At 33.2% G+C, this 27,131-nt stretch overlaps 1 protein-coding gene across 1 annotated transcript; it reads right to left on the bottom strand.

Moving 5' to 3' along the window:
• Window positions 1-736: 736 nt before the first annotated feature.
• Window positions 737-27,131, bottom strand: LOC125837564 (uncharacterized). Its single transcript, XM_049516658.1, has 6 exons — window positions 26,898-27,131; window positions 26,085-26,546; window positions 25,782-26,012; window positions 1,741-1,852; window positions 1,258-1,650; window positions 737-900 (listed from the first exon to the last, which is right to left on the bottom strand). The coding sequence occupies exons 1-6, from the start codon at window positions 27,129-27,131 to the stop codon at window positions 737-739; spliced, it is 1,596 nt and encodes a 531-aa protein (XP_049372615.1).

The raw sequence follows: 27,131 nt of genomic DNA, 5'->3' as shown, positions 1-27,131 counted from the left end.
CCAAGTCATGCCTAAGATTATATCAAAGTCCCTCATATCCCATATAACCAAATCAGCCCAAGTTTGGAAACCCATAAACATAATAGAACAAGCACGATAAACACATGTGACTTTGACATATAACCAAATCAGCCCAAGTTTGGAAACCCATAAACATAACAGAACAAGCACGATAAACATGGATGACTATGACAGACTCTCCAACTGGGGTAGAAACATAGATGGAGGCATCAAGTATATCACAAATCATAACAAATCCCAAGGCAAACTAAACAGACACATAAGAATAAGTAGAATCCAGATCGAATAACACATTAGCCATCTGGTCACAGACTGCGTCAGAAGACTCTGCCTCATTTTTGCCTAGGAAGGTGTAACACTGAGCCCTGTCAACTTGACGAGCGACTTCCCTGCCTGGCTACGCCGGACCTCTGCCTGCGTTAACAATTACCCAACCTCCACGACCTCATTGATTTCCTCATCACCTACCTTATGGACGTCCTCAACCAGTATTACCATTTCCCGCAGGTACCACTGCTCTAGTCTGCTGTTGTGCGGGGTCCAACATGCGTGGGTGGGGAAAATCTCTCCTCATATGCCCAGGTTCTCCACAATTATAACAAGTGCGATTAAAAGATGGCCTGCTGCCCACCGAAGGTACGTTTCGCTAACTATCCTGAATAAAATTCTGTTATAGAGTTCCTGAGTAAATACATGTTGAAGCGGGCATGACAGACTAAATCGGCTGGGCTGCAAGCGTCGGCCTACCTGAACCTCTGGAGTAAGAACCCTGAAAGTTACCTGTGCTCTTGGCTTTCTTAGCAAACACCTTAGCCTGCCTATCACGTCTAACTCCTTCTACTTTCTTCACAAAGTTAGTCACCTCATTAAAACTTTTTCCTGTAGAGGTAATATGAACAGACAATACATGTAACTCGGAGTTTAGTCCCTTGATGAATAAACGGATCCTCTCCTCCTCAGTAGTCATCAATTGAATAGTATATCTAGACAAAACATGCAACTTAGCCTCATAAGCAGCTACAAACATACCACTCTTCTATAAAGCCATGAATTCATCCTTATTGCGATCTCTCAAATTTCGGGGAACATATTTCTCCAGAAACAAAGCATGAAACTGTGTCTACGTGAGTGGGGAAAAAGCTGAAGATCTGCATTCCACATAAGCTCTCCACCATTGCTTAGCCTCACCCTGAAGCTAGAAAGTCACAAACTCTACTCCATGCTTATGGACAATACCCAACTTATGCAGCCTCTCATAACAATCCAAGATGAACTCATAGGCATCCTCACTCTCAGGACCATGAAACATGGGCGACTTCAGTTTCAGAAACTTAGTCAACATTTCATGTTGATTACCAGTCATCACAGTACCCAACAAATGATGGAAAAATATGCCATTACCTGCAGTTCCATCCACCTTGGGGGCAGTAATAGCAATAGGGGGATTGGCGGGAGTTTGAGTAGCTTGAATTGTGGGAAGAATTCCAGGACCAATCAATCCTTTCAGGAAAGACATAATCTGTTGAGCTAACACTGGGTCTAAGTGAGGAATACCTGTAGTCTCAGCCTGCACCACTTCCTCTTGTCCAATATCCTCTTCATTCTCAACCTCTATATTCTCCTGTATCTCTTCATGATGTGCAGGAGGAACCTCATTTCTGGGAGAATTCTAAACCGAAACCCTACCCGTTGTGGGTGATACCCTACCTAGGCCTCTACCCCTTGCTCTTTCTCTATCCCTGCCTTGACCGCGACCTTTTGTTGCGGACTCCTCAGCGGGCTCATTGACGGGAGCTACAGGCCTGACACCGTTGAAGCAAGTGTTAACCATCTGCGAACAGAAGAGTGAAGGAAATTAGATATCAATTCGGATTGCCAGATACCAATTGGAATCAAGTTATAGCACAAAAGAAGACAAGAGAAAACAGAGAGATTCCTAAAGTCCTATAACCTCTCGAAGAAAAGTGCAGACGTCTCTGTACCATTCTGCAAGACTCTACTAGACTCGTTTTGGTACACCCAGATCAACAAACCTAGGGCTCTGATACCAACTTTGTCAGGACCCAGACCGTCATGATTGACACCCACACTAACCCTTCGGTGGGAGAACCATTAACACTAATCAGCTAACCCAAGAGCTAAACATTGAAAGATACAGAAGCAGGTTCAAAAGCAGAAATCAAATAGAGTTCTCATAAACTCCAAAAGTCTAACAACGACTATGAAAACATTGCAAAATATTCCCTAGAATCTGAAACTCAATGTACTAAAACTCTAAAGTTCAACAAGTCTAAAGAGAATGGGTGCAACCCAATTAAACATACGAATATCTAACTAGAAAGTCTGAGTTTGAAAAGAGTGGACTAAAACATAGAGAACTTATAGCAGCCTGGAAGAACTGGCTCACCCTTGAATTCGATTGATCATTGATCTCCTAGATGAGGTCTGTCAGTAGCCGCCTGAAGATTCCATGTACTCAACAAAGAAAGAGAGAATGCATCATCAGTACACAACCACAATGTACTGGTAGGATCACACGGCTATTCCAGTAAGTGAAACATATACAAGCAGTCACACCATAATAAACACGCATATACCGAACATATACAATATCAATTATCATTTCAGGAGCAACGTACCCTTCCATATTTTTAATATAATGTAAATACGCATATATGACAAGTCAATGGTCCTCTCATGGAACCATACCCAAACTGTTAGTGCACCGGAACGTGGTACCCGATCCCAATTAGTGTGTCGGAACGTAACACCCGTTCCAATATGTATGTCGGTACGTGACATCCGATCCCAGTTAGTGTGTTAGAACGTAACACCCGGTCCATTCAACAAGCCACATTCACAATCACAATGTACATTCTCATAAATCATACCATTAAGTGTTGATTCATGGCATACAATGATTCATTCATACTCATTTGCATTTGATGTGATCAATAGTTCAACATCGCATACATATATGCATTAGAATGAGGCAAATACTAACATACATCACACAAACATGAAATCAAACCATCACCTACCTCGAAACCAAGCTTGAATCCTCCTAAGAAACTTGATTCTTTCCTTTTCGAATTCTTTTCGCTTGTTCTAGGTCTACAAACAATCAATTCAATACGAGGATCAATAATTAAGGTCTATTTACCCGGATTACAATCAAAATTATCAACCCTAGGCCAAACCCGAGATCCCAAAATCCAACTTAGGGCTTTTTCCATCATTAGTTTTCAAGTCAAAACCCTCCCTCACTGATAATCACCCATAAATCTAAGTTCTACAAGTCAAAAAATGGATTAGGGGAGTAAAATCCTTACATTTAGCACCAAAAATAGTGGAAATTGTCAAGAAATCACATGGTGTCGTCTCCTAGGTCTCAAGTTCAAAACTTGTAGAAAATAACATTTTTGGGGTTTAATTTCGACTTAATTCACGACTGGCCCTTTGTAGCGGGACCAACCCACCAGAGCGGCCCCACCCTGGTGAGAATAATTGCGCCTTGGCGGCTTTCATGGAAATAGAGAGTCAAAAGTTGAGTTTCAAACCCCTATTTCACAACACACCTTTAACCCATGATACTCAAAAACTACCCGTTCACGCTAAGATCAGTTTTGAGAGTTTTACTCACCCGAATTTGATTTCGTAAGTCATACGGGTTCCTTAACGTGCCTCGCTATCTACTCATGTGATCAAAATCATAATTAGATCTCTCATTCGTTACCAGATCTCCCTAGACCTTACTGACTCCAATTTCATTCAAATCTGGACTAGGTTAGGAATTCTCAAGTTACTACGAAAAAGTTTTCTAACCCAATTTCTTTCCCTGATGTCATTTCTATAACGACGGGAACAAGTTGTTACAATTTGGTGTCTTGAAAAAGTAAGAAACAAAATATGGTTGCTAGATCTAATGTAGAAGTAGAATATCGGGTTAGGGTGGTACAACATGTGAACTCTTATAGATCAAGCAACTATGGAAGGAATTGAAATTTAGAGTTAGAAAAGGAATGGAACTTATGTGCGGTAATCAAGTTGCACTTCACATTGTATCGAATTCAATATTTCACGAGAGGACTGAACATATAGGGATTGATTATCATTTTGTCAGAAAAAGGTACTCTAAGGAGACATAGCCACAAGGTTCATACGGTCAATAGCTCTATTTATGTAACAAGATTGATACATGTAATTTGTATGCACTAGCTTGAAGGGGAGTGTTAGAATCATATAAATATTCTATAGCATATGTGCAACTATAGTAGGTAGCTTGATTTACTCCTAGGTTTACTTTTATTTTAATTAGGTATTGATTTATATTGATTAGATACTTATTTTTTTTTTCCTTTTTAGGACATGTATAGTTAGTTATTTAAATCCCCATAGCTTGTGGGAAGAATCAAGTTGAGTTCTCTCTCAAGCTCGTGTCCTCTCAAAATTAAATAATCAGTTATAAAAAAATAAAAATTTGACTATTTGAGTATGTCTTGTAATATATTTAAAATATTTATACTCAAGACAACAACATATTAAATTCGATTAATGAAAAATAATAAGAAAAAACTAATTAAAAAAATTAATCGAAAACTTAATAAGTAAATATTAATTTAAAATTTAAAACATTCTTTTTCTAAAAAATTTCATTTGGCACATCATAAATAAGTATCAAAAATTATATTTTCAAAAATAATGATCAGAAAAGCTAACTTGATAAAGTTAAGTGAGTTTTGAAAAACAACAAATGAGAGTAATTATAGAATTAAAGAAAATGATCAAATATATCATCAAACTTTGAAAAAAAAATTACTTATCTATGTCATATGTTAAAAGTTTGGCACATTTATGCAATTTTTAAAGGTTCATCCACGTCATTATTAGTTAACTGAAATGACATAAATGAATCAATTTTTTAACGAATGGCATAGAATTTAGGGATGTACATTGACCGAGTTTGTTCAGATTTTTAACATACCAAACCATTTATGCCGGGTTCTTAAATCTATAACCAAACCAAACTAATAAAATTCAAATTTTCAAACTCGGATTTTCCAGTTTTTTCAATTTTTTTCGATTAAGTATTCTTACAGACATATAATTGACTTGTGTTTCAAATATTTCTTTAGTCTTAGTAAATGCAAAATATAATATGAGTGATGACACTAAAATATTCAACAAAAATAATAATGAAATCACATAAAATAAATATTGCAAATAATTAAGTTAAAATGAAAATGATCATAAGTTTAAAGAACTAAATCATGCCAAAATAAGTCTAATAAGTATTAATCATATGATTAAACATTAAATAAAACAAAGTAAGTTTATGTATTTTAATGATCTTGTAACGAGCCGAACCGTCGTTAATTAGGAAAAGAGAAAATTTGGGAAATTGCTGGGCCACTTGTAACGACCCGAAAGCACCCCCTAGTCGTTACCGGCGTATTCGACCTCGAAGAGGTCTTATACAACCCCTTAGAATTCGTCATATCACGTATCATAGAATAAAATCACGGAAAATTTAAAACTTTTACTTTGGAAGTTCAACTTCACTTCATATATGAAAAACAATATCTAACTTCGACACAATGTACCATCTAGACATAAAAGTATCGAAAATGAGACTTAGTCCTTACATCAATAAGAAGTCTTGAAATAGGAAAGTACAATAATGTCTTTCAACATAAGCAAAGAACTAAACATAGAAGCTAGATCATAGGGTCTTGTCCTAGGACTTGAGGACTCACCAACTTGGGGAAGCAACTCCAAGTGTCTTGAGAAGTAAGCTTGAATCCTCAATGGCCTGAACCTAAATGTTTGGGGAAAAGGGAGAAAATATGGGTTAGTACAACACACGTACTAAGTATGGCTACTATGCATAAAAACCATTGAAACATGCATAAAATGACATTTAGTCAAAACATGCTTTTTACCAAGTAAATCCAATATGCACACAAAGTAAGCATCATAGTCCAAACTAACATAATATCATCCCAACATGTAGACAACCCAAGCAATACTAGTGCAATGCAAAGAATAGAACCCCATAACCCTATTCAAAGCCAAGTATCACATTAAGCAACCGACTTCATGCATACATTCATAAGATCATATTTCATCATAACTTACCATATTCATAATGATCATTCATAACATAGATTCAACATACATAAGTCATAATTATCATAATCATAAGAGAACACCACTACAACCATCTCTTAGGATCTCATAAGTGCAATGTGCAAGAGAAGTCCCATACCATCCCTTACACTATGTAGAAACCCTTAAGAAAGCCCTAGTAAGAGTTCACACCTTTCATACCTTCATTTACTTTTACATTAGGGAAATATTGCAATAACTGACATAGACCATGAGAGCTACATGGAATCCGGTGTTCTACTCCGACACCGAAAAGAGAGGTTTAACACTTGCCTAAGGTATAACCATTCGTACATATCTATCTAGGTGGATCCACTAAGCTAGAGTCCTATGTGGGCACATAGTTAAGGGTCAAGGAGATTGCTTCTAGAAACCCTAACTTACTAAACGTGGGGGTTTCCATATCATGAGACAACACATATCGTAGGTAATCCGAACTTGCTAAACGTGAGGAAACCCATGTGGGAGCTGGACTTACTAAACGTGAGAGCCCCATCTCATTTACATGCCCTTTCAGTGCTAAGCATCTAATTCCCTTTTGTAATCATCTTTACTCATCACATAAGTTCACATTAGCCTTTACTAGACTCTTATGTAGACATCTTACCATAATAGCTCATATGTGTTCATAAGTGAGTAGCAATCCTTTCACTTTAGAAACAATTAGCAAGTGAGTAAACCTTTCGCTTTACATTACACTATAATCATGAGGACTACCTTTCAATCATATAGCAATCATACCATAACATACATACATACTTCATAAGCTAATTCAAGTGTAGAGGGTTAAAGATGAGGAAACTAAGTCATCAACACCAAAACAACACATTAGGTATAGCATCATTACAATTTAAGTAATTCACCTTTTGTACTTGAGTTCAAAGAAGAACTAATCTTCATACCTTCTTGCCATTCATGGGACATTTATACTTCAATTACCAACAATTCATAACCAATACATAATACAGGTAATTCATGAAGTAATAACATAATCAACATCAATATAAGCAATTGACATATTCCCTTCATAACCTTCAAGGCTTCATTCAAAAACTCAACCCTAATTTCATAGACATTATACATAACCTAGGGTAGAATCATCATACAAACATGAATTACATAACATCACATTCAATTCATAGCCTTTAATCAATATCCAACACAAACTAGGGTTAGAATTCGGAAAAGAAGGAGAAACATGGGTCCCATGGGGAATTCTTCAACAAACCACCTATACAACATAAATTCATCCATAATTGTTCATATAGCATCAATCAAAGTCAGTTTATAACATCAATTTCACTTTAGAAAGAAGACCCACGTTTTTGGATTGAAACCTAGAAATAGGAGATTTTGAAATTCATCTTGAAGAGGCCTCTTGGGAAAGGAATCCCAAGAGTGATAAGAAACTATACCTTATTGACGAATTAACCATGAAAATCCGAGTTGAAACCTTGGAGAGTTGGTCTTCTTCTTGAAGCTCCAATCTTTTTCAATGGAGTTCTTGAGAAGAGAGAGAGAGTAGAGAGAAGGAGGAACTTTAGGTTTAGAACTTTGGGGTTTTGTGTTTGAGTGATAAAAGTGATGTAAATTGACTTAAAAATCATTATATACACGTCCACTAAAGTACCCTAAATACCCCTCACTTAGTTGGACTCTTTAATGAAGTAAAAAATCAATTTGTGAATTTCTGCATTTTCGTCGCTGAACAAGTCCGCGATGCAGAGCTGTTCCCTGAAGATATTTGGAATTAAATTTTGAGATAGTAGAGTGTGCGACAGGACCGCGTCTTGAACTAAATTTGTTTTCCTTGGGGGAGCTAGTCCGCGACGCGAAGCTATTCCCTCCAAGTGCAATTTGCAAGCTGCCATGGCAGCTTGCTTGGCCAAGGTTGGGGTCCTCCTCGGATATCCTTAGTGTGGTTTCGGGGTGTCGTATTCGAACGTTTTGACCCTATAAACATATATTTACCTAATTTAAACCTTTTTACAAGATTTTACCATCATACGACACTCCCTAACCTGTCCAAAACCTAAGGACACACTAGACCACATTCTTCTCTAGTTTCCGAACGTCGTGGTCGTTTCTTGATGTTTAGACTTTTACTCTTCCAAACCAAGTCAATTTCATTAATTTAGGTTTAGAAACATCATTTTAACTATTTTTAAGTCATTATTCACAAGGTGAGGCTCTAACTTAAGTCATAGAATTTCCGGGGTGTTACACCACTGTCTCTCCAGGGCGGGCCAGATGCCGCTAGGGTGGCGACGCCACATCGGGGAAAGTAGTCGCCAGGGTGGGATAGGTGAGGAAGAATGTAAATAATGCGAATTTGTATTCCCTCCTTCTTTCTAAAATACCTAAATTAGTCATAAAACACCCTTGAAACCCTCCAAGAACTGCTTTGAACTTGGGAAGGATGGAGAAAGAGAATTCTATCGTGGGATGGTGATAGCTTGCGAATTTGCGGTCAAATCCATCGTCCCATCGTTCGGAAACTAGAAAATTATTTTGCAAACTCTCTACGAATGCTTGGCTCCCAGGTAGGCTAGGTTTTATGAATTGAGTAGTTATAAATATGTGCTCACTGCATAATATATGTAAATTAACGATAGGATTCGTGCATAGGCCTTCATGCACCGAACGAAATATGATTAAATCCTTGGAAAAAGCCTTAGATGATGAACTAGGGTTAAGTATGGTTGAATTAATGCTTACATGATATACGTAGATGAGTAGTTCATTGGGATGGTGGTGATTCTATGATTGTGTGTGGTGGGTTTGTTCTTGCTTCAGCACAATACGTGCATATATGTGAACGAAGCTTTTTGATCACACTTAATATAAATAAGTATGAACGAAGAACTATATTCTGTGAATCACTCTTGTTGTAAGATTGTGATGATATACATTGTGATTTTGATTGTGGATCGGGTGTTGCGTTGCGATACACTAACTTGTATCGGTGCCATGTTCCGACATAATTATGGGATGAGTTGCCACATTCTGGTAATATCTTTGGATCGGGTACCACGTTCCAGTATGCTAACAGTTTGGATTTGGGTTCCATGAGAGGATCAATGATTTGACATAATTATGTACTTGAGGATTTGAAATTGAGCGTGGTTCGTAATGATCAATGATATTGTAATTCCCAGAGTGGTCGTGTGGTTATGAGAACTTATATATGATTGTCCTTTTGTGTTGAGTGAACTTGTTGTTGTCTCGACCCAGGGGTAACCCCTAGACGTAACACGACGTACTTGACCCCGAAGGGGTCGCATACAAGACCTTAGCATATCATAAACATAAAACTCATAGGATAATGCGGAATTAAAAAATTTCTTTACAATCGAAGTCTTTCATAAAAGTGAATGGGAGTCTAGACATTGTCTCATTTAGTCGTAGTTCATGTTTCATGTTCATAGTTCATTTACATAAGAGAAACACACTATGGCTACGCTCAAGGTCTACTTGTTCCATGTATGAATAACATCCCATAATACTACTCATACTAAGTAGATCCTTTTGAGGAACCATACCACATAACTCACTTTCTTGTTCATGGAGGGAAAATAGCCTTAACCGACATAGACCATGTGAGCTACATGGAATCCGGTGTCGTGTAACCCCACACCGAGAGAAGGTGTCCTACTTGCCTAAGGTAGAACTAAATGTAGTAGTTTTTAGGTGGATCCACTAGCTAAAGACCTATGTGGGAACATAGTTATGGGATAGAGAGATTGCTTCTAGAAACACGACCTATTGTATTGACGGAGGAGCTTCCATCTCATGAGAATAATTTAGAGAACCCGGCCTATTGTATTGACGGGAGGACCTCTACTTCACTTTCCATATCCACTCGGTGCTAAGCATTATTTCCCAAAATTACTTGTTTAAGTCTTTGAATTGAATTTACATACATGCAAGAGTATCTTACCCTTTCATTCAATATAACTCATAACATAGCTCATAGATTCAATAGGTGAGAACTAACTTTCAATCTTAGAATCATCATTAGTATGTGAGAATAACTTTCACACCAAGATCATGTGTTCTCATGAGTGGACTTTCAATCAACATAATAGGATCATCATGGTCATGTACATTTCATGCATAATAATGAGTAAAGGTGCATATGAGAACTATACTTTCAATTAACACCATTGATACATCATAATCATGTTTATGCATGGAGTGTGTGTAATTGTCCTTGCAATGACACAACAACAACATTATCATCATAGACACTTCCCTCTCAAAGTGTTCATAAGCTTGTACATAATATCACAATCATGCATAATTCACATATATTGCATTCAAGGATCATAGACCATATAAATCAACACATCTAATATTCATCATAGCAGACATGGACATAATCGTAATTCAAGTAGTTCATTCATTGCATGTATAAGCTCATATACTCATATTGTAGGTCATGTGGGCAAAGTCCTTCCACAATTATACCATATACAATTCAACATGCATAATAACATTCTTCTTAAAGCCTCATCATTCATAGCTCATTCATTTTAGCTTTTACTTTTAAAGCCTTAGAAGTCATCTTCATATTATGAGCATTACTCTTAAGCAATACCTCACATGGTCATCATGTAAACCTAACTCTCAAGGTAGACTAACCACATGCTTCATTCTTACTCAATTATAGTCATATAACAGCAAGTACACTAAGTCTCAATAATACTTCAACCATAATTCATCATGTAAGACCTAATCAAGTTAGTTTATGTCTACAAGCTTTTCTCATAGGTAAATTCGTGTCTAGGTGATCTAACATAAGGCAATTCATCAATTTTAGAAGGTCACATCTAAACCCTCAACTTGCCTCTTTCATGACATAACCCTAGGCTATATCAATTTCACCCTAGAATCTTAGGTTAATCAAGAATACATGTAGAATCATACTTAAATCATGTAATTACATCATAATCAACTCACATCCAATCAATTGGATCAACTTGCAACAACATGCATTGTGTAAAGAAGAACCATAACTAGGATTGGGAAAACTCATGGATTCTTTAGGAATTCGAGTTAAAATCATATAAAATCAGTAATACATTCATAAACAAACATAATTCATCATTTAAAAACAACTTTGAAAGGAATCCATGGGGTTGAGTTGAAATCCTAGCTTTTTGGGGAATTCTAGATTTGAGATAAAAGCTTTTGAAGGGACTCCTTGAGTGATATCTACCTAAGGATAAAAAATACCATACCTCATTTAGATTTCCTCATGAATTTGAAGAGAAAAGGCTGCTCCTTGACCCCTAGACTTGACCTTCTTCTTGTTCTTCAATGGAGTTCTAGAGAAGATTTTTGGTGAGGAGAGTTGTTGGGATTTGATTTGGGGTCTTGGGTTATAATGAATTAATTAGGGTGTTTTAATGACTTAAAATACTTTATATATATATATATATATATATATATATATATATATATATATGTGTGTGTGTGTGTATAAATACAATATTAAACAGCCTCTATTTAAAACTATTTAAAAATGAATTACCTAAATGACCCCTAGATTTGGCCGAGTCTTGCACAGATTGCAGGTAGGACTCACGAAACCCCACCCACGGACCGTGGGTGGGTCCACGAGCCATGCTAGCTTTCCGTGGTTTGGGTCTACGACATGCCATCTTGGCCCTTGACATACGGAGCAAGTCCACGAAGAGTGGATGGACCTACGGAGTGTAGGTCCAATCCGTAGGTCCCCAACTTTTTGACATTTTTTGGTTTTTTGGCAGCTTTGGGGGTTAGGCTTTAGGATCCCCCTCAAGGACCCTTGGTTGGTCCTTGGGGGGTCATGCCTGAACGTTTAACCCCTAAACTCCTTAACCTAAGCTCGAGACATCACTTTACAACTTCAAACCCCATATCAAACTCAAAAATGAACTTGTTAGGCTATAGTTTTACTTACTAATTTTTCGGGTTGTTACAGTTGCGTATGTGGTTGTTGAATGAATCAGGGAGGCCAGGGTTCAAGGGTCGTAATAATAGAGAGAAAGGGATGTCCGTAGGTTATAAAGGGGATTCTTGGTCTGTAGTTGGGAAGCTTGATATAATGTACTATGAGGCAAGGGCAGGGTAATATGAAGAGAAAGTAAGGGTATGTCGTGAGTGGCTAGTCAGAGTGCTTGTAGTTGTATTTTGTGGACTCTTCGATGCGTCAGAACGGTTAAGCTATGATCAAGAACCTAGTAAGTAGGTTGACGGAGAAGGTAGTTGGTAGTAAGAGTACTTGTGAAATTATGAGATATCCAAGAAGAAGGTGAAGGTGGAGAAGCGGGTGGTTTATTGCATACTCTTGTTAGTTGATTTCCTTATGCTATGTGGTGGGCGTCAGGTTGACCGATGATGCCTACCAGTATGTGTGGATATACTGATACTATTTTTGCTATGCCTTTTTGGGCATAGTTTGGATGCAGGGTCGGTGACGTTTCATTAGAGGAAGACGAAGAAATCTCCAGTAGCTTCTATCTTTCCTTCCGCATGGTGGGAGTTGTGTCTTTTATTTACTTTGATCCGGTGTACTCTTAGTAGCTCTTGCACATGTTTAGACTAGATCCTTGGGGGTGTTAATTAGTTTGCAAGTCTTAACCAAATTGTATAAGGTTCTTATTTATAAATTTCCGTTAGTATATTTAATTTTGTTTTATTAAATTTTCACATGCTTTACCTATTGGGATAAGAGGGTTCTCCTAGTTAGGTGTTAGAGTGGGTGCCCGCACGGCCCTGTGAGTTGGGTCGTGATAGATCTAAACAAATATATAACTAAACAATATAACGTTTATTTGGCTATTCAAAATTCTAAGTCAAACTTGAAATTATATGTTAAAAATATGAAAATTATGAAAAAAGTCTAAGAAATATTTATAAATTATATCAAAGTCAATCTTTTTATGTATAAAATAATTTTTAAAAATTATATATATGATGTCAGGTTGGTTTGGTTTCGGGTTGACTTTTTAAAGTTAAAAAAAATCAACCCGATATAGTCAGTTTTTTTTTCTTCAAGACCAAACCAAGTTAAATCAAATCACTAGTCAGTTTTTTTCTCGATTTGACTCCGTTTGCGGTTCGGTGCAGTTTCCTGTCCGATTTTTGTTCACCCCTAACATAGATGAACCTTTTCTCAAAGTTCGATGACATATTTGAGCATTTTTTTCTGTAAAAATTATTTGATTAATGACATAGTCAAATCATAATTGACCACATATAAAAAATAATTTTACAAATGGAACAATTTTCAATTAATAAATAATGACATTAATGAGTTTTTTCTCAAACGAAAATGACATAAATAAATCAAACTTTTAACATATGACATAGATGAATCTCTTCTCAAAATCAATGACATATTTAAGTTTTTCCCCTATTATTCGTTCAAACTCGAGTAACCTTTCAAGCTTCTAAACTCAAAGGAATTAACTTGTAAAGCACGAGCATTCACGGATGGTCAATAAAGTAAAAGTATGCAGATCTTCGAAAACAAGGGTTCAATATCAGCAAAGTCAAAAAATATCACTAAGAGTCCATTTGGCCATGCAATATGATATCATAATACGAAATCATGAGATAAATTAAAGTTTTGTTTGGATATGCTATTTGGAATTTTTTGTTATAAGAATCTCATAAGTTGTAAAATTATTAAAATAGTTCCAAGTATTTATTCAATCTTACCAAATAAACAAAATTTATAAAATCGTATAATAAATTATTACAAAGTCATTGTGGTTAGTTTTGTTCACTAAATATAGATGAAAAACTATTTTTTAATTAAGCATTAAAGTAGTATTAATAAATTTGGTTGATAAATAAATGTGATGAAAACAATGAATTTGATGAATATAAATGACAAAGTAAGAATTGATTTAAAGTAATAATAAATTTTATGTTGATGAAAATAATAAATTTTAAAAAGTAATGATATGATTATAAATTTTATTTATGTATGAAATAAATGGCTAGTAGATATAAATGTGGGTTGTTAAACAAAATATAAACTTGTGGGTCGATTTTTGTATTTGAAAATCCCAAATCATGATATGGAATTCTCAAATCGTGATTTTAAAAAAATATGAGATTTCATCTCATGATATAAAATCATGAAATGAAATCAACATGAAATCGTATGTCCAAAAACTGATTTTATCTCACGATTTCATATCATGATATAATATCGCATGACCTAACGCCTACTAAATATACATTTTGATCATCTGCCAAAGTTTTGATGAGCGGATATTATATGATATTTATGTTGATGGAAGGTAAAAAATATCTAATAAATAATTTAAGGGCATATAAGCTATATTTCAAACATTGTCATAGTAAAATTAAAAAACAAATTATTTTTTCTATTTTATTTTATGTGGTATATACATTTTAATTTCATTTTAAATCTGTCAAGAAGTATGATACCTAGCGATTATTGAAATAGTATATAATCAACTTTTTTACTTCATTTTTAATGATCGAAACACAAATATCTATTATTTTAAATTACTACTAGTTTTTTTTTAAAAAGCTCATTTGAATATGCGATGTGAAATTAAGATATAGGGTGTGTTTGGTATGAAGGAAAATATTTTCCGGAAAATGTTTTTCAATTTTTTCATGTTTGGTTGGATAAAATGTTTTCCAAATCAACTTATTTTCCTCAAATTCAAGGAAAATGACTTCCCTTGAAAACTTAAGGAAAACATTTTCCAAAACTTTCCTCCAACTTCAAATTACAATATTTTTGTTGAAAAAATAAATTTAAAGCTTATTTTAAAAAAATATTTTTCAACTTCAATTTTTTTATTTTTTTATCCACCTTCACCCCGACCCCCCTCCCGCCATCCCCTACCCCCTCCCCCTCCAAAATAATAATTTAATGTTTGTTTTTAAAAAATATTTTCAATTTCAAAATTTTATTTTCACCCCACCCCTACCCTCGACCCTCGACCCCCCACCCCCCCCCCCAAAAAAAATAATAATAAATTTAAAATTTATTTTATAAAAAATACTTTCAATTTTAAATTTTCACCCCCACCCCATCCCTACCCTGACCCCCCCCCACTCCCCCGGTCAGCCCTACTACCAGCCTCCCCCCCCCCAAAAAAAATAAAATAATTAAAGTTTGTTTTTAAAATATATTCTCAATTTCAAATTTTTATTTTTTCACCCCCGGCCAGCTCCACTACCAGCCCCCCACCCCCACCCCAAAAAAAAATAAATATTAAAGTTTGTTTTTAAAAAATATTTCCAATTTCAAATTTTTACTTCTTCATCCCACCCCTACGCCGACCTCCCCCCGGCCCAGCCCCCCTCCCCCCCAAAAAAATAAAATTAAAGTTTGTTTTTAAAAAATATTTGCAATTTACAATTTTTATTTTTCCCCCACCACCCCGGCCAGCCCCACTACCATACTCCCCCCCATCAAAAAAAAATTAAAGTTTCAAATTATTATATTTTCACCCCCACCCTACCCCACCAAAAAAAATAAATTAAAGTTTGTTTATAAAAAGTATTTCTAATTTCAAAATTTTATTTTTTCACCCCCCGGCCTGCCCCCACTACCAACCCCCCCTCCCTAAAAAAATTACGTTTATTTTTAAAAAATATTTTTAATTTCAAATATTTATTTTTTTACCCCCATCTCACCCCTAACCCCCCCCCCCCCCCAAAAAAAAAAATTAAGTTTATTTTTAAAAAAATATTTTCAATTTCAATTCAAAAATTATTTTCTACTCTCTAGTAAAAAAAAAAGAGATATTTTATCAAAAATAATTTTCATTCAAAAATCAAACACTAAAAAATCTTTTCCGAAAAATATTTTCTACTCACCAACCAAACATGAGAAAATAAGTTAAAAATCAACTTATTTTCCAAAATATTTTCTATGGAAAACATTTTGCTTCATACCAAACACACCCATAAAGTCAAAATTTTATTTGAACATGTTATTTAAATTTCTTAAATTGTATTTTTTTTCATAAACACGAATATCTCACAAGTTGTTAAAAACTATAAAAAAAAAATATAATTCTAAATCTTACACAATCTTACAAAAAAAAACATATTTAATAAATAAGATATTAGAATATCTTAAGGCACCGCACATTGATAAATCACATATTTCTTTGTTCATTTTTTATAAATAAATATTTATAATTGTAGACTTTGAAATACACATAATTTTATAAATTATTCACTAGTCAATAATAGTAATAACTAGTAATTCTTTCATATGGAACGAACAATCTCTTCACACCGATAATCATGAATCTTTTCTTGCAAAATTTAAAATGACATGTTTTTCTTTTTCAAAAATATAAACTTATGAGTTAAGTTTTACATTTTAAAAGTTATAATCATAATTTGAAATCTCAAATTATACTCATGATCTCAACTCACATACAATGGCAGAGCCAAAATTTCAACTAAGAAGTGTCAAAATGTAAAGAAGTTAAATTGTGTAGAAGTCGAAGAGTGTCAATATATAATATATATACATAAAAATTATTTTTTTATCTAGCTATGAAGTATAATTTTCCAATTAAGGGGTGTTCGACAATTATGGCTCCGCCACTTCTCACATATTTAATTTAAACACAAAGTTAATCAAAATACTAACCCCCTCCCCCCTCCCCCACTCCCACCCCAAACCATAAAATAAAAGTTGTTCAAGTCGTAAGCATGAAAATGTATGGAGTAAAAGTACTGAAAAAGGTGAAAGTGAGAGCACTAAAATATGGGCTAAAAAATCAATAAATAGGCTTAAAAAAATAAAGTAAGGGAAGCATGGGTAGTGTAGAAGTGTAGAACATGAAAAGTGAAAAAGACAAAAGTAGGTAAGCTTAGCTTAGATTAAGAGAAGAAAGAAAAGGGGTCATGCAGATGCGATTGATGATATAACCAACATTTTCACTGCTTTTCAAAGTCACACTTCAGTTGTACTACTTCTCTGCAATTTCACATAAACAAAAATACTACTTCCACCTGCCATATTAAGTGGGTAGACATTGATATTTTTGAAACTCAACAAGATGTGTTCAATTCAAAGTAGGACTCTATAAATTATGTTCAATTCAATTTAGGATTTTTTGAGGCTACTCAACCCTATATCCTAATTTATGCCTATATAAAGGGTAATAAATTCTCTTAAAAGGCATCTCAAAAATTTCATAAAGAGATCAAGATCTCGAATATTCCACAAATTTATGAAATATTCATATTGAGGTCGAATTTAAATCATCCTAGATCGAGAAATACGCCACTAACTGCCCTCGAATCATGGATAAATATCTTATAAGAGAAGACTCAACGGAGGAACATAATTTTACGCACTATCTTGATGAATAAAATTATATTTCTTCAGATTTTATTTGTGTGATTTATTTATTTTCAATATGTTTAAAATTTGTTGTCAACAAAGTGATTTGTTAGGATTTTTTATACCGTTCAAAATAAGTGAATTATTTAAAGTTTAGAAAAATTGTTGGATTTATTTTTTTATATTTCTGATTTTTAATTACATAATTAGAAAATAATGTAACAATAACAATATATTTAATGAAATTTCATACGTAAAGTTTGAGAACAATAAGATATACACAAATTTTTTGAAGATAAATAGATTACTTCTCGACTTAAGTGCAACAAATAATCAAGTACAAAGAATATATTTTAAGAAAATTCAGTACTCCCTCTATCCCTAACTATTTGTCCACTTTTCATATTTTTAGTTGTTTCCAATTACTTTTTCATTTTAACAAATCAAGAAATGATAGTTTGTTTTTACCTATCTCAATTAATTATTTTCAAAATGGTAGAACTTTTTGAAAATCTTAAATTTTTAATTTATCAATTAATAGGAGTAAAATGATAAACTCATTGTGTCAATAATTATTTTTTTAATATGTGTATCAATTTGTGGACAAGTAATTAGGGATATAAAATTCGAAAAGAAAAAAGGAACAACTTTTGACAGAAGCTGACGGTCAACGGCGGCTTGTAAATCGCTACTAGTCGCCTTGTTGGTTCTTTCCCTTTCTTACTTTTTGTGTTTCTTTTTTCCAATTTCCCAACACTTTCAATTGCACTCCAAGAAAGGTACAAACTTGTTCTTCTCTTTACTTACTATCTAAAAAGAGTTTTTCAATTACCTCCACTATCCTAATTTGTGGTATTTGAGATTTGAATGTTGTAAATTTTGACTAATCTTTTAAAGTATATTTTTATTATCATATTAATATGAGGATAAATATAATTTGTAATATTTTTTATATTTAAAATTTAAGATATTAAGTTTAATTTATCTAATTTGATATCAAATATTTATTAAATTGACACTTAGAAAATAAAAAGTGCAATATTGTGGTGATACTGATTTGTAGGTATATATTAAATACGTGAGTCAATTGTGACGACTCAAATGCAACTTTAAATCTCCAGTTTATGTATTACAATCACTGTCATTATCAAAAATAATTTTAGAGAACTCTTATATTGATTAAGATTCTTGAGAACAAGTAAGATATACATCATATATGAAGTCGAAGGTTTTATAATTGAATAAAAAAATCAATGATTAATCATTTATTTATGATAAAAGAAATCAATCAATATTAAGAAGAAAATTATATTTAAGAACAAATGTTATTTTCTTCAATTCAAAATAAGTTATTGAGGCAATGCATATCCATTAAGAAAAAAGATTTAGGACATAAATTAAACAACACTTTCTACTTTTATCTTTTTAGTTATCCTTAAATTATTTTGAAAAATATAAACAATTCAAAGTAAAATCATAAATATGAACAATTTTCGTAGAAAATGTAAATAAGTGGTTAAAATGAAGAAAAAATAATATCTTTCAACACTTCTCTTAAAAATTCAAATTAGTATTACCTTAAATTATAAAAATACACAATATTTGAAAAAGAGGAAGTGTGATCAGAAGGATAAAATAAATCGAAGTAAACTTATAGAATCATCCTTTTGAATTTCTTGAGATATGCACATGACAATGCCAAATTTTGTGTACTTCATTTATGTAAGTTTAATAAATAAATTTTAACCCTTTATGTCCATATATATCACTAAAAGTTAATTTTTTTTGGTATATATTTTAAATCACATTAATATATTTTCATCTTATGTCAATTTTCTTCCACTACGCAGTGTAATATTCCTGTGATTTAGTTTACATAGTTTCTCAAAAAAAGAGAAAGAAAAAGCTTTTACATGATTTTTTAAATATTAAAAGAAATTATTTTACAAGTTTAATAGGATTTTTTAAGGCCACGAGAAGTGCAGACAAGTTTCCTAGTATATATTTATAAAGGAGGATATGGAAAAGTTGATGCCACATATTTCTTTGATCAAAATTTCTAATTATCTTCTTTTATCATTTTTTTTTGGAAATTTCCCCTTTATTTTAGAATTTAAAATATCATATTAAATTAATGGTGATCTATTTATATTATTCCTTATCATTACTATTGATATAAATGTAGCAATCAATGTACTAATGGTAGAAAATTGGTTGGTTTCTTCTTCATTGAAAAATAAAACGTTATTTTTTTAAAAAAAAAGACATAAAGTGATCCATGAACTTGTCACGAATTTTCAAAAAGACACATTAATTATGTGGGCATCTTATTACTCCACTAAACAATTTTAAATTGATATTATTACATCATTTTTTGTCCACCTGATATAGAGAGTGTGTGCACTCTCTCAAAGAGAGTGAACAACCTAAAATAATAATTTTACTTTTACAAATATTTTATTATAAAATATATTTTCTTATTATTTTAACTTTTTTTCCTTATTACTTTTTCTCTTTCTTCTTCGAAAATTCATTGTCATCTCCATTGAAGCTTCTCACTTTCAATGTCACCATGTTAACCATAATTTCCCCTTCCTTTTTTACTACTATTAGTTTTACTCTCTTAAATTTTAAAACTTTATCTAAATATTTTCTTACATGTCGAACAATTTGATAAACCCATTAGATTTCAAGATGATTAGGAGGTATCATATAGTTTTTTTATCCGATTTCAATCAAGTTCTTTCAATTTTCGGGAAATTCATTGATTCTTTTAAAATTGTCATTTCTAATTTTGAAGTTATATGAAAAAGAGTAATTGACGATACCTTCGAAATTTTAAATTTTCTTAGAAAAATAATTAGTTTTGTTATCAATAATTCAATAAAGTCTAGAGAATAAACATGATTCTTTTTTATAAAAAAAATCATTGAGATAAAAGAATTTGATTAGAGAAAAAGAAGAAAAAGAAAAAAAAATGGGAGAGGGATTCAACTTGACGTGAGGGGTGGGGTGAGAGTGGGAGGTGAAGAAAAATAAAGAAAATGGAGGATGGATCAGCTTGAAAGTGGGGGAGGAGGTGGATGTGGAAGATGAAGTTGAATTTAAGATGAAATCAAATTAAAATAAGTTAAAAAGTAAGAGAGAGAGAGAGATAAACAAATAAAAAATAAAGAAAAATCTTAAAATGAATTTATATATATTTAATTAAATTAACACGTGTCATGTAATGATTGGTGTGTGAACACACTTGCTTTTTAAAATCTGGGATTGATCGAAAAATGGTATAATAATATCAATTCAAATTGTTTAGTGGGGTGATAGGACGACTACAAAGTTAAGATATATTTTTGAAAATTCGGAACAACTTCAGTGGTGATTTTATGTCTTTTCTTATTTTTTTTAATTAGACCTAATTATGAGATCATCATTTATAATCAACTTTATTTTTCAAAAAAATCCACCATTGTTATTTATCTCTTCTCCAATAATTATTTTACTTTCCTTGTATTGCTTACATTTCTATAAGGAAATGTAGAAATCAATGTAGTAGTTATGAAATTTCAAAGGTAAGTTTCATTGCGAATTAATAAATGCAAAAATGTGAAAAGTCGTTATATTTAACGGCATTTACCATACGGGTTATTATGTTATACAGTTACCTCATATTTGGACATATAGATATAAGAAACATGGCAAATGATGGAGAACCCAATGTACTAATTGTATAAAATTGGTTGGTTTCTTCTTTATTGAAAAATAAAACGTTATTTTCTTTCTTTAATTAGACCTAATTATGAGACGATCATTATTTAATTAATTATTAATCAACTTTATTTTTCAAATTCACCATTTAAGATATTCTTCACCATTACTATTTGTCTCTTCTCCTAAAATTCGTTTACTTTCCTTGTATTGCTTACGTTTCTATAAGGAAAGGTAGAAATCAATGTAGTAGTTATGAAATTTCAAAGGTACGTTTCATTGCAAATTAATAAATGCAAAAATGTGAAAATTCATTATATTTAATGGCATTTTTACCATCCGTGTTATTATGTTTTGCAGTTACATCAATTATATTTAATGGTAAGAAAATCTATCTTCTTTTATTTATTTATGCATTTTCAAAAGGAAATTATTAAAATACATGAGTGTTTACGAAATGTGAATCCTGAATTATGATTTTATATTTTGCAAGAAGAAGTGTTCTCAAATCTATTTTCTTTTATATGAATATTTTTAAAGGTGGGATTATCTATTTTCATTTATATGAATTGATGGTAAAAATATCTATCTTCTTTTATTCATGCATCTTTCGAAAGGAATTTATTAAAAGACATAGTGTTTATGAAATGTGAACCCTGAATTATGATTCTATTTTTTATTGGAGGAAGTGTTACTTGAAGTCTCAAATCTATTTTCTTTTATTTGAATTAATGGTAAGAATATCTATCTTCTTTTATTTATGCATTTTCCAAACGAAATTTTTATTAAAAGGTATGAGTGTTTACGAAATGTGAACTCTGAATTATGATTTTATATTTTGCAGGAGAGAGTGTTACTTGGAGTTTCAACCTAAAAAGGTTTCTAAAAAACTCACACATTCCAAAAGAAGTGAGAATATCTATTTTCTTTTCTATATACATTTTTCAAAAATAGCAAATTAAAAGACGCGACTATCTATACAATGTGAACTATAAACTATAATTTATACTTTGTAGGAGGAAGTGTTATTTGGAATCTAAACGTAGAAGACACATTTTGAAAGTCAATAACAAAAAAAAGATTACTCAAAAATTCACACATACCAAAAGAAGTAAAAATATTTACTTTCTTTTCTATATACATTTTTCAAAAGTAACATATTAAAAGAAGTAAGTATCTATAAAATGTGAACCGTAAACTATAGTTTTATATTTTTTTAGGAACAAATGTAAATTTAAGTTCTAAGAATACGTTTTAGAAGCCAATAAACAAGAAAATGATGCTAAAAATTCACATAGGAAAAGAGGTTGTTCTTCAATGGATATGATCATTCTGAGAAAACTTAGTAGGCATTTGACCACTTTCATTGTATAATTTTTAAAAAATAATTGTTATTTTCGAAATGAAAAATAATATATGAAATTGGAGTTTTGTAATGCAAATTCTAATTATTTTTACTTTTTGTCAACAATTTGAAGTGAAAACACATTTTTATTATTTTTCAAATTTTTGAAAATTCTGAGTTGAATTTTAAAACTTCGTAGTCAAAATGTATTTTTCAAAGTTAAAATTCAGTAATAATAATAATAATAATCAAACGCCCCCCTTAGTAACTTATGATTGGATAGGCATGAGAGATGACTTTGCAAAGAAATGAGAAAATATATTAATTTTTTAAAATTATTTCTTACCATATTAATATACTTCAATTATTTTTCTACCAAAAATTTAGTTTCTTATTGTGTGTTGCTTTTCTGTTTCTTTTTTAAATTTAAATCATGAAAACTTAAATGGTAGAATGGTCAAGATGAAGGTCTAATGATAAATTGAGTTTTCACAATTCAATGATATTTGATGAAATTTTGCTCAATACCATTATTATTTTCCTTATTGCAACTGTCATGCTTCGAGCCTACACCCTGGGTGGGACTGGCACTCGAGAACCATTGTTGGTCCAAAGCGAGCTCTTGGTCTGACTTACTACTAAGCGGAAGACTTAAACACAAGAAAATAGTCTCAAATAATGAACTCATGAAATAAACTTAGAATGTCTTAAAAGAAACATTCAACTAGCCAAGATGGCAACTCAAGTCTCAAAACATAAGCGAATAACAAAATAGTGAAAAATGAACTAACTAACTGTCTATATATGAAGCCTCTAAAACTGGGAGGGATGTCGGAAAAAGACCCCTGATCATTCTAACAACTGAAAACTACTAAAGCAATGTAAATAGGGATCCTTCGGAAAGAAAGAAGGCTCACCACAAGAATCTAAATGCTCAACTGGATCAACGAAGCGTTGAATGCTGATCCTGGTTACCTGTATCTGCATCATAACAACAATGCATGCCAAATGGTGTCAATACATTGAATATATGAGCATGCGAGGGGAATACTAAAACAAGACATAAGTTTGAAAGGAACTGAAAGAACAAACGTGGTCTCAACTGAACTGAACTAAACTGAACTCATTTCAATATAAAGCAATAATATAAATGCAATATAAAGAAAAAACTTTTAAAACATGGATATCAATTCTGTGTATTTAGAAATACAATAGTAACTTTGTATGTATGCAAAGATACAATATAAACTCTGGATGTATATAAAAATACAAAATACTTCTATGTATATAATAATACAAAATATTTTTGTGGGAGTTCTCCAACCGACAACCATCATATAAGAACCATTGTGATGATACATCATTTTGCCTCACGCTGCCAGGGTTGTCCTATACCGTAACGAGGGTATAGAATCTGACTACTAAGTGGATCCACTAGTCAATGCTAAAAAGCACTAAGGAATCATCTAAAAAGTATGACCCTTTTCTACCTATGATGGCTACATGATTTATGGGGGCTGAAAGTTGTCTGAACCCTCCCCCATATCGGTGCTCAATACTACTCCAAAAATATAATTCTAGCTCTTACGTTTAAAAACATAACTTCTTTCTGTGGTTTGAGATAATTGCTCAAAACTTAGCTCAAAGGCTCTTCTTGGAAATCAAAGTTTCCTCTCTTGCTTAATTATGAAAGCATTTACTCTTTAATGAAAAACTAGCTCAAAGGCTCTTTTGGTAATCAAAGTTTCCTCTCTGGTTTAAATGTGAAAACATTTTACCCTTTGGGAAAACATAGTCACCATATACTCTTTTGAAGAAATGAACTTCAATCCTTACTCTTTACTTAACTCAAAACTCAAATCTTAAAACAAAGTTAAAACGTTTGTAAAAGACTTTTGGAAAACTCTATGAACTTCTCTTTACTTGACTCTTAACTTTCCTTGAATGGAATTATGGATTCAAGGCTCATGATCTCCTGTTATGGATGATTTCATGTTATTTTGATGTACCTTAGAGTGTAGAAATCAACAAGAAAACATAGGTACGTTTCAACAGAACTAGTACGGAAAGAAGTGGGAAAGGGTAGAGAACCTGACGTCCTTGGCGCAGGGCCCAGAGCTGAAATTACAAAACTGGGGTTGGGGTGCGTGGCTGGCGTGGCACCCCAGAGCCCACACTACAGAACACAAAGTGGGGCGCTCTGGCTGGCGCGACAGCCCACCTCTTTCCCCAGAATTTCTCTGATTTTTCTTGCTCGTTTTTCAACTCTAAATCCTCTAGATTCACTTGGTTCTTTCCCCAAACACTCAGATTCGACTACATAATCAATATATGCAAGAATCTACTCAAGAACGACATCTAATTTCATGAATCTAAATTAAGAATTCCTCAACAACTTCAACAATTAAGAACCCAATAGAAACTTCAAACAATTCCATCAAGAACTCAATTTCTTTACTTTCAAGAACACAATTTCGCTTAATAAAATCATGATTGGCGCGTGTGTGAACTAACCCAACGCTATGTGATTTCTCATACCTCATAGGGATCACCCCTTGGCGAAATCCACAAGCAACTCTTCAAGAACTTGGCTATTCCTTGCTTCTTCTTCTCTTTTCTCTTCTCTCAAAACCCTAACTTAATTTCAATAGCGTAAACTGAATCCTATCAGTTGAGACCCCAACTTAATTACAAAAAATGAATTTAATTAATTGGGTAGTGAAAAGACCATAATACCCTTCTAAAATCCGGTTGACTTTCCTTATCTAGACAACCCAACTTCAAATGGGCATATCTCCCTCATACGAACTCGAAACTGAACAATCTAGGTAGCGTTGGAAATATAATTCAAATATATTTCCTACGGTATCTTGTAGCACATCTAACACATCTTGAGCTAGGAGTTATGGTCTTTGAAGTTGACTCAAAACTCATACTTAACTTAACTTTGTCAAACTTTCCAATTTAATTATTTCCAAAAACTATTTATTTCTAATTATAAGTCTTTCTAGTAGCGGGGTGTTACAATATCTTTCCCTTGGGAACATTCATCTTCGAATGAGATTAATCGTAGCAGGTTAAGGGCGTAACATCTAACATCTGGCTCAAACACCCAACAAGCAAAATGTAAAACAGCATGCCAACTTAAAAATAAATGGCAAGAAAAAGATTAGTACCTTAATTTGGAACTTCTCCGGATTCGAAGAGATGTGGGTATCTCTTCTTCATATCCTCTTCTTCTTCCCAAGTAGCTTCCTCAACAAACTGATTTCTCCAAAGAACTTTGACTGATGCTACTTCTTTAGTTCTCAACTTGCGAACTTGGCAGTCTAGAATATGAACAGGAATCTCCTTATAAGGTAAGTTATCCTTGATACCAATATCTTCCGTTGGTATAATCAATGAAGGATCTCCCATGCACTTCTTCAACATGAAAATATGAAATACCGGATGGACCGCTGCTAACTCCTGTGGTAGCTCTAACTCATAAGCTACATTACCAATCCTTTTGGATATTCCATAAGAGCCAATATACTGGGGACTAAGTTTCCTCTTTTTACCAAACCTTATAACACCCTTCATGGGTGAAACCTTCAAGTAAACCCAATCATCTACTTCAAACTCTAAGTCTCTTCTCCTAACATCTATATAGGATTTTTGACGACTCTGTGTTGTTTTGAACCTCTCTTGAATAACTTTCACCTTCTCCATAGCTTGATGAACTAAGTTTGGTCCTATAAACCCAGCTTCACCAACTTCAAACCATCCAATAGGAGATCTGCATCTTCTCCCATAAAGAGCTTTATAAGGAGCCATCTGGATACTACAATGGTAACTATTGTTGTAAGCAAACTCAATGAGAGGTAGGTGATTATCCCAATTACCCTTAAAATCAATCACGCATTCCCTCAACATATCTTCTAAAGTCTGAATAGTGCTCTCTGCTTGACCATCTGTCTGAGGATGAAGATCAGTGCTTAAGTTCACCTTTGAACCCAAGCCTTTCTGGAATGACTTCAAAAACTGTGCAGTAAATTGCGCACCTCTGTCTGAAATAATCGAAACTGGCACCCCATGAATTCTAACTACCTCTAGAAGATACAACTTGGCATAGTCCTTTGCTGAATGAGTAGTCTTTACCAGTAAAAAGTCGGCCGATTTTTTCATTCTATCAACAATCACCCAAATAGAATCATGCTGCCTGCGAGACCGTGGCAACCCAGTAATGAAATCCATATTGATCATCTCCCATTTCCATTTTGGAAGTTTTATATTCTGAACCATACCATCGGGCCTTTGGTGCACTACTTTAACTTGTTGACAGTTCGGACATTTAGCAACAAACTCAACAATACCTTTCTTCATACTATTCCACCAATATACTTCTCTCAAGTCACGATACATCTTTGTGGAACCCGGATGGATAAAATATCTGGAGCTATGAGCTTCCTCCATGATCCTCTCTTGGAGTTCATCCACCCTTGGTACACACAACCTACCTTGATACCTCAATACACCATCTCCCCCTTGTTCAAAAGCCAT

The sequence above is a fragment of the Solanum verrucosum genome, unplaced genomic scaffold (assembly GCF_900185275.1).
Source record: "Solanum verrucosum unplaced genomic scaffold, falcon-dt-bn FXZP01000131.1, whole genome shotgun sequence".
In the NCBI taxonomy this organism is placed as follows: Eukaryota; Viridiplantae; Streptophyta; class Magnoliopsida; order Solanales; family Solanaceae; genus Solanum; species Solanum verrucosum.
Note: the sequence above shows the minus strand (reverse complement) of the source record. Positions and strands in the feature narration are given on the sequence as shown.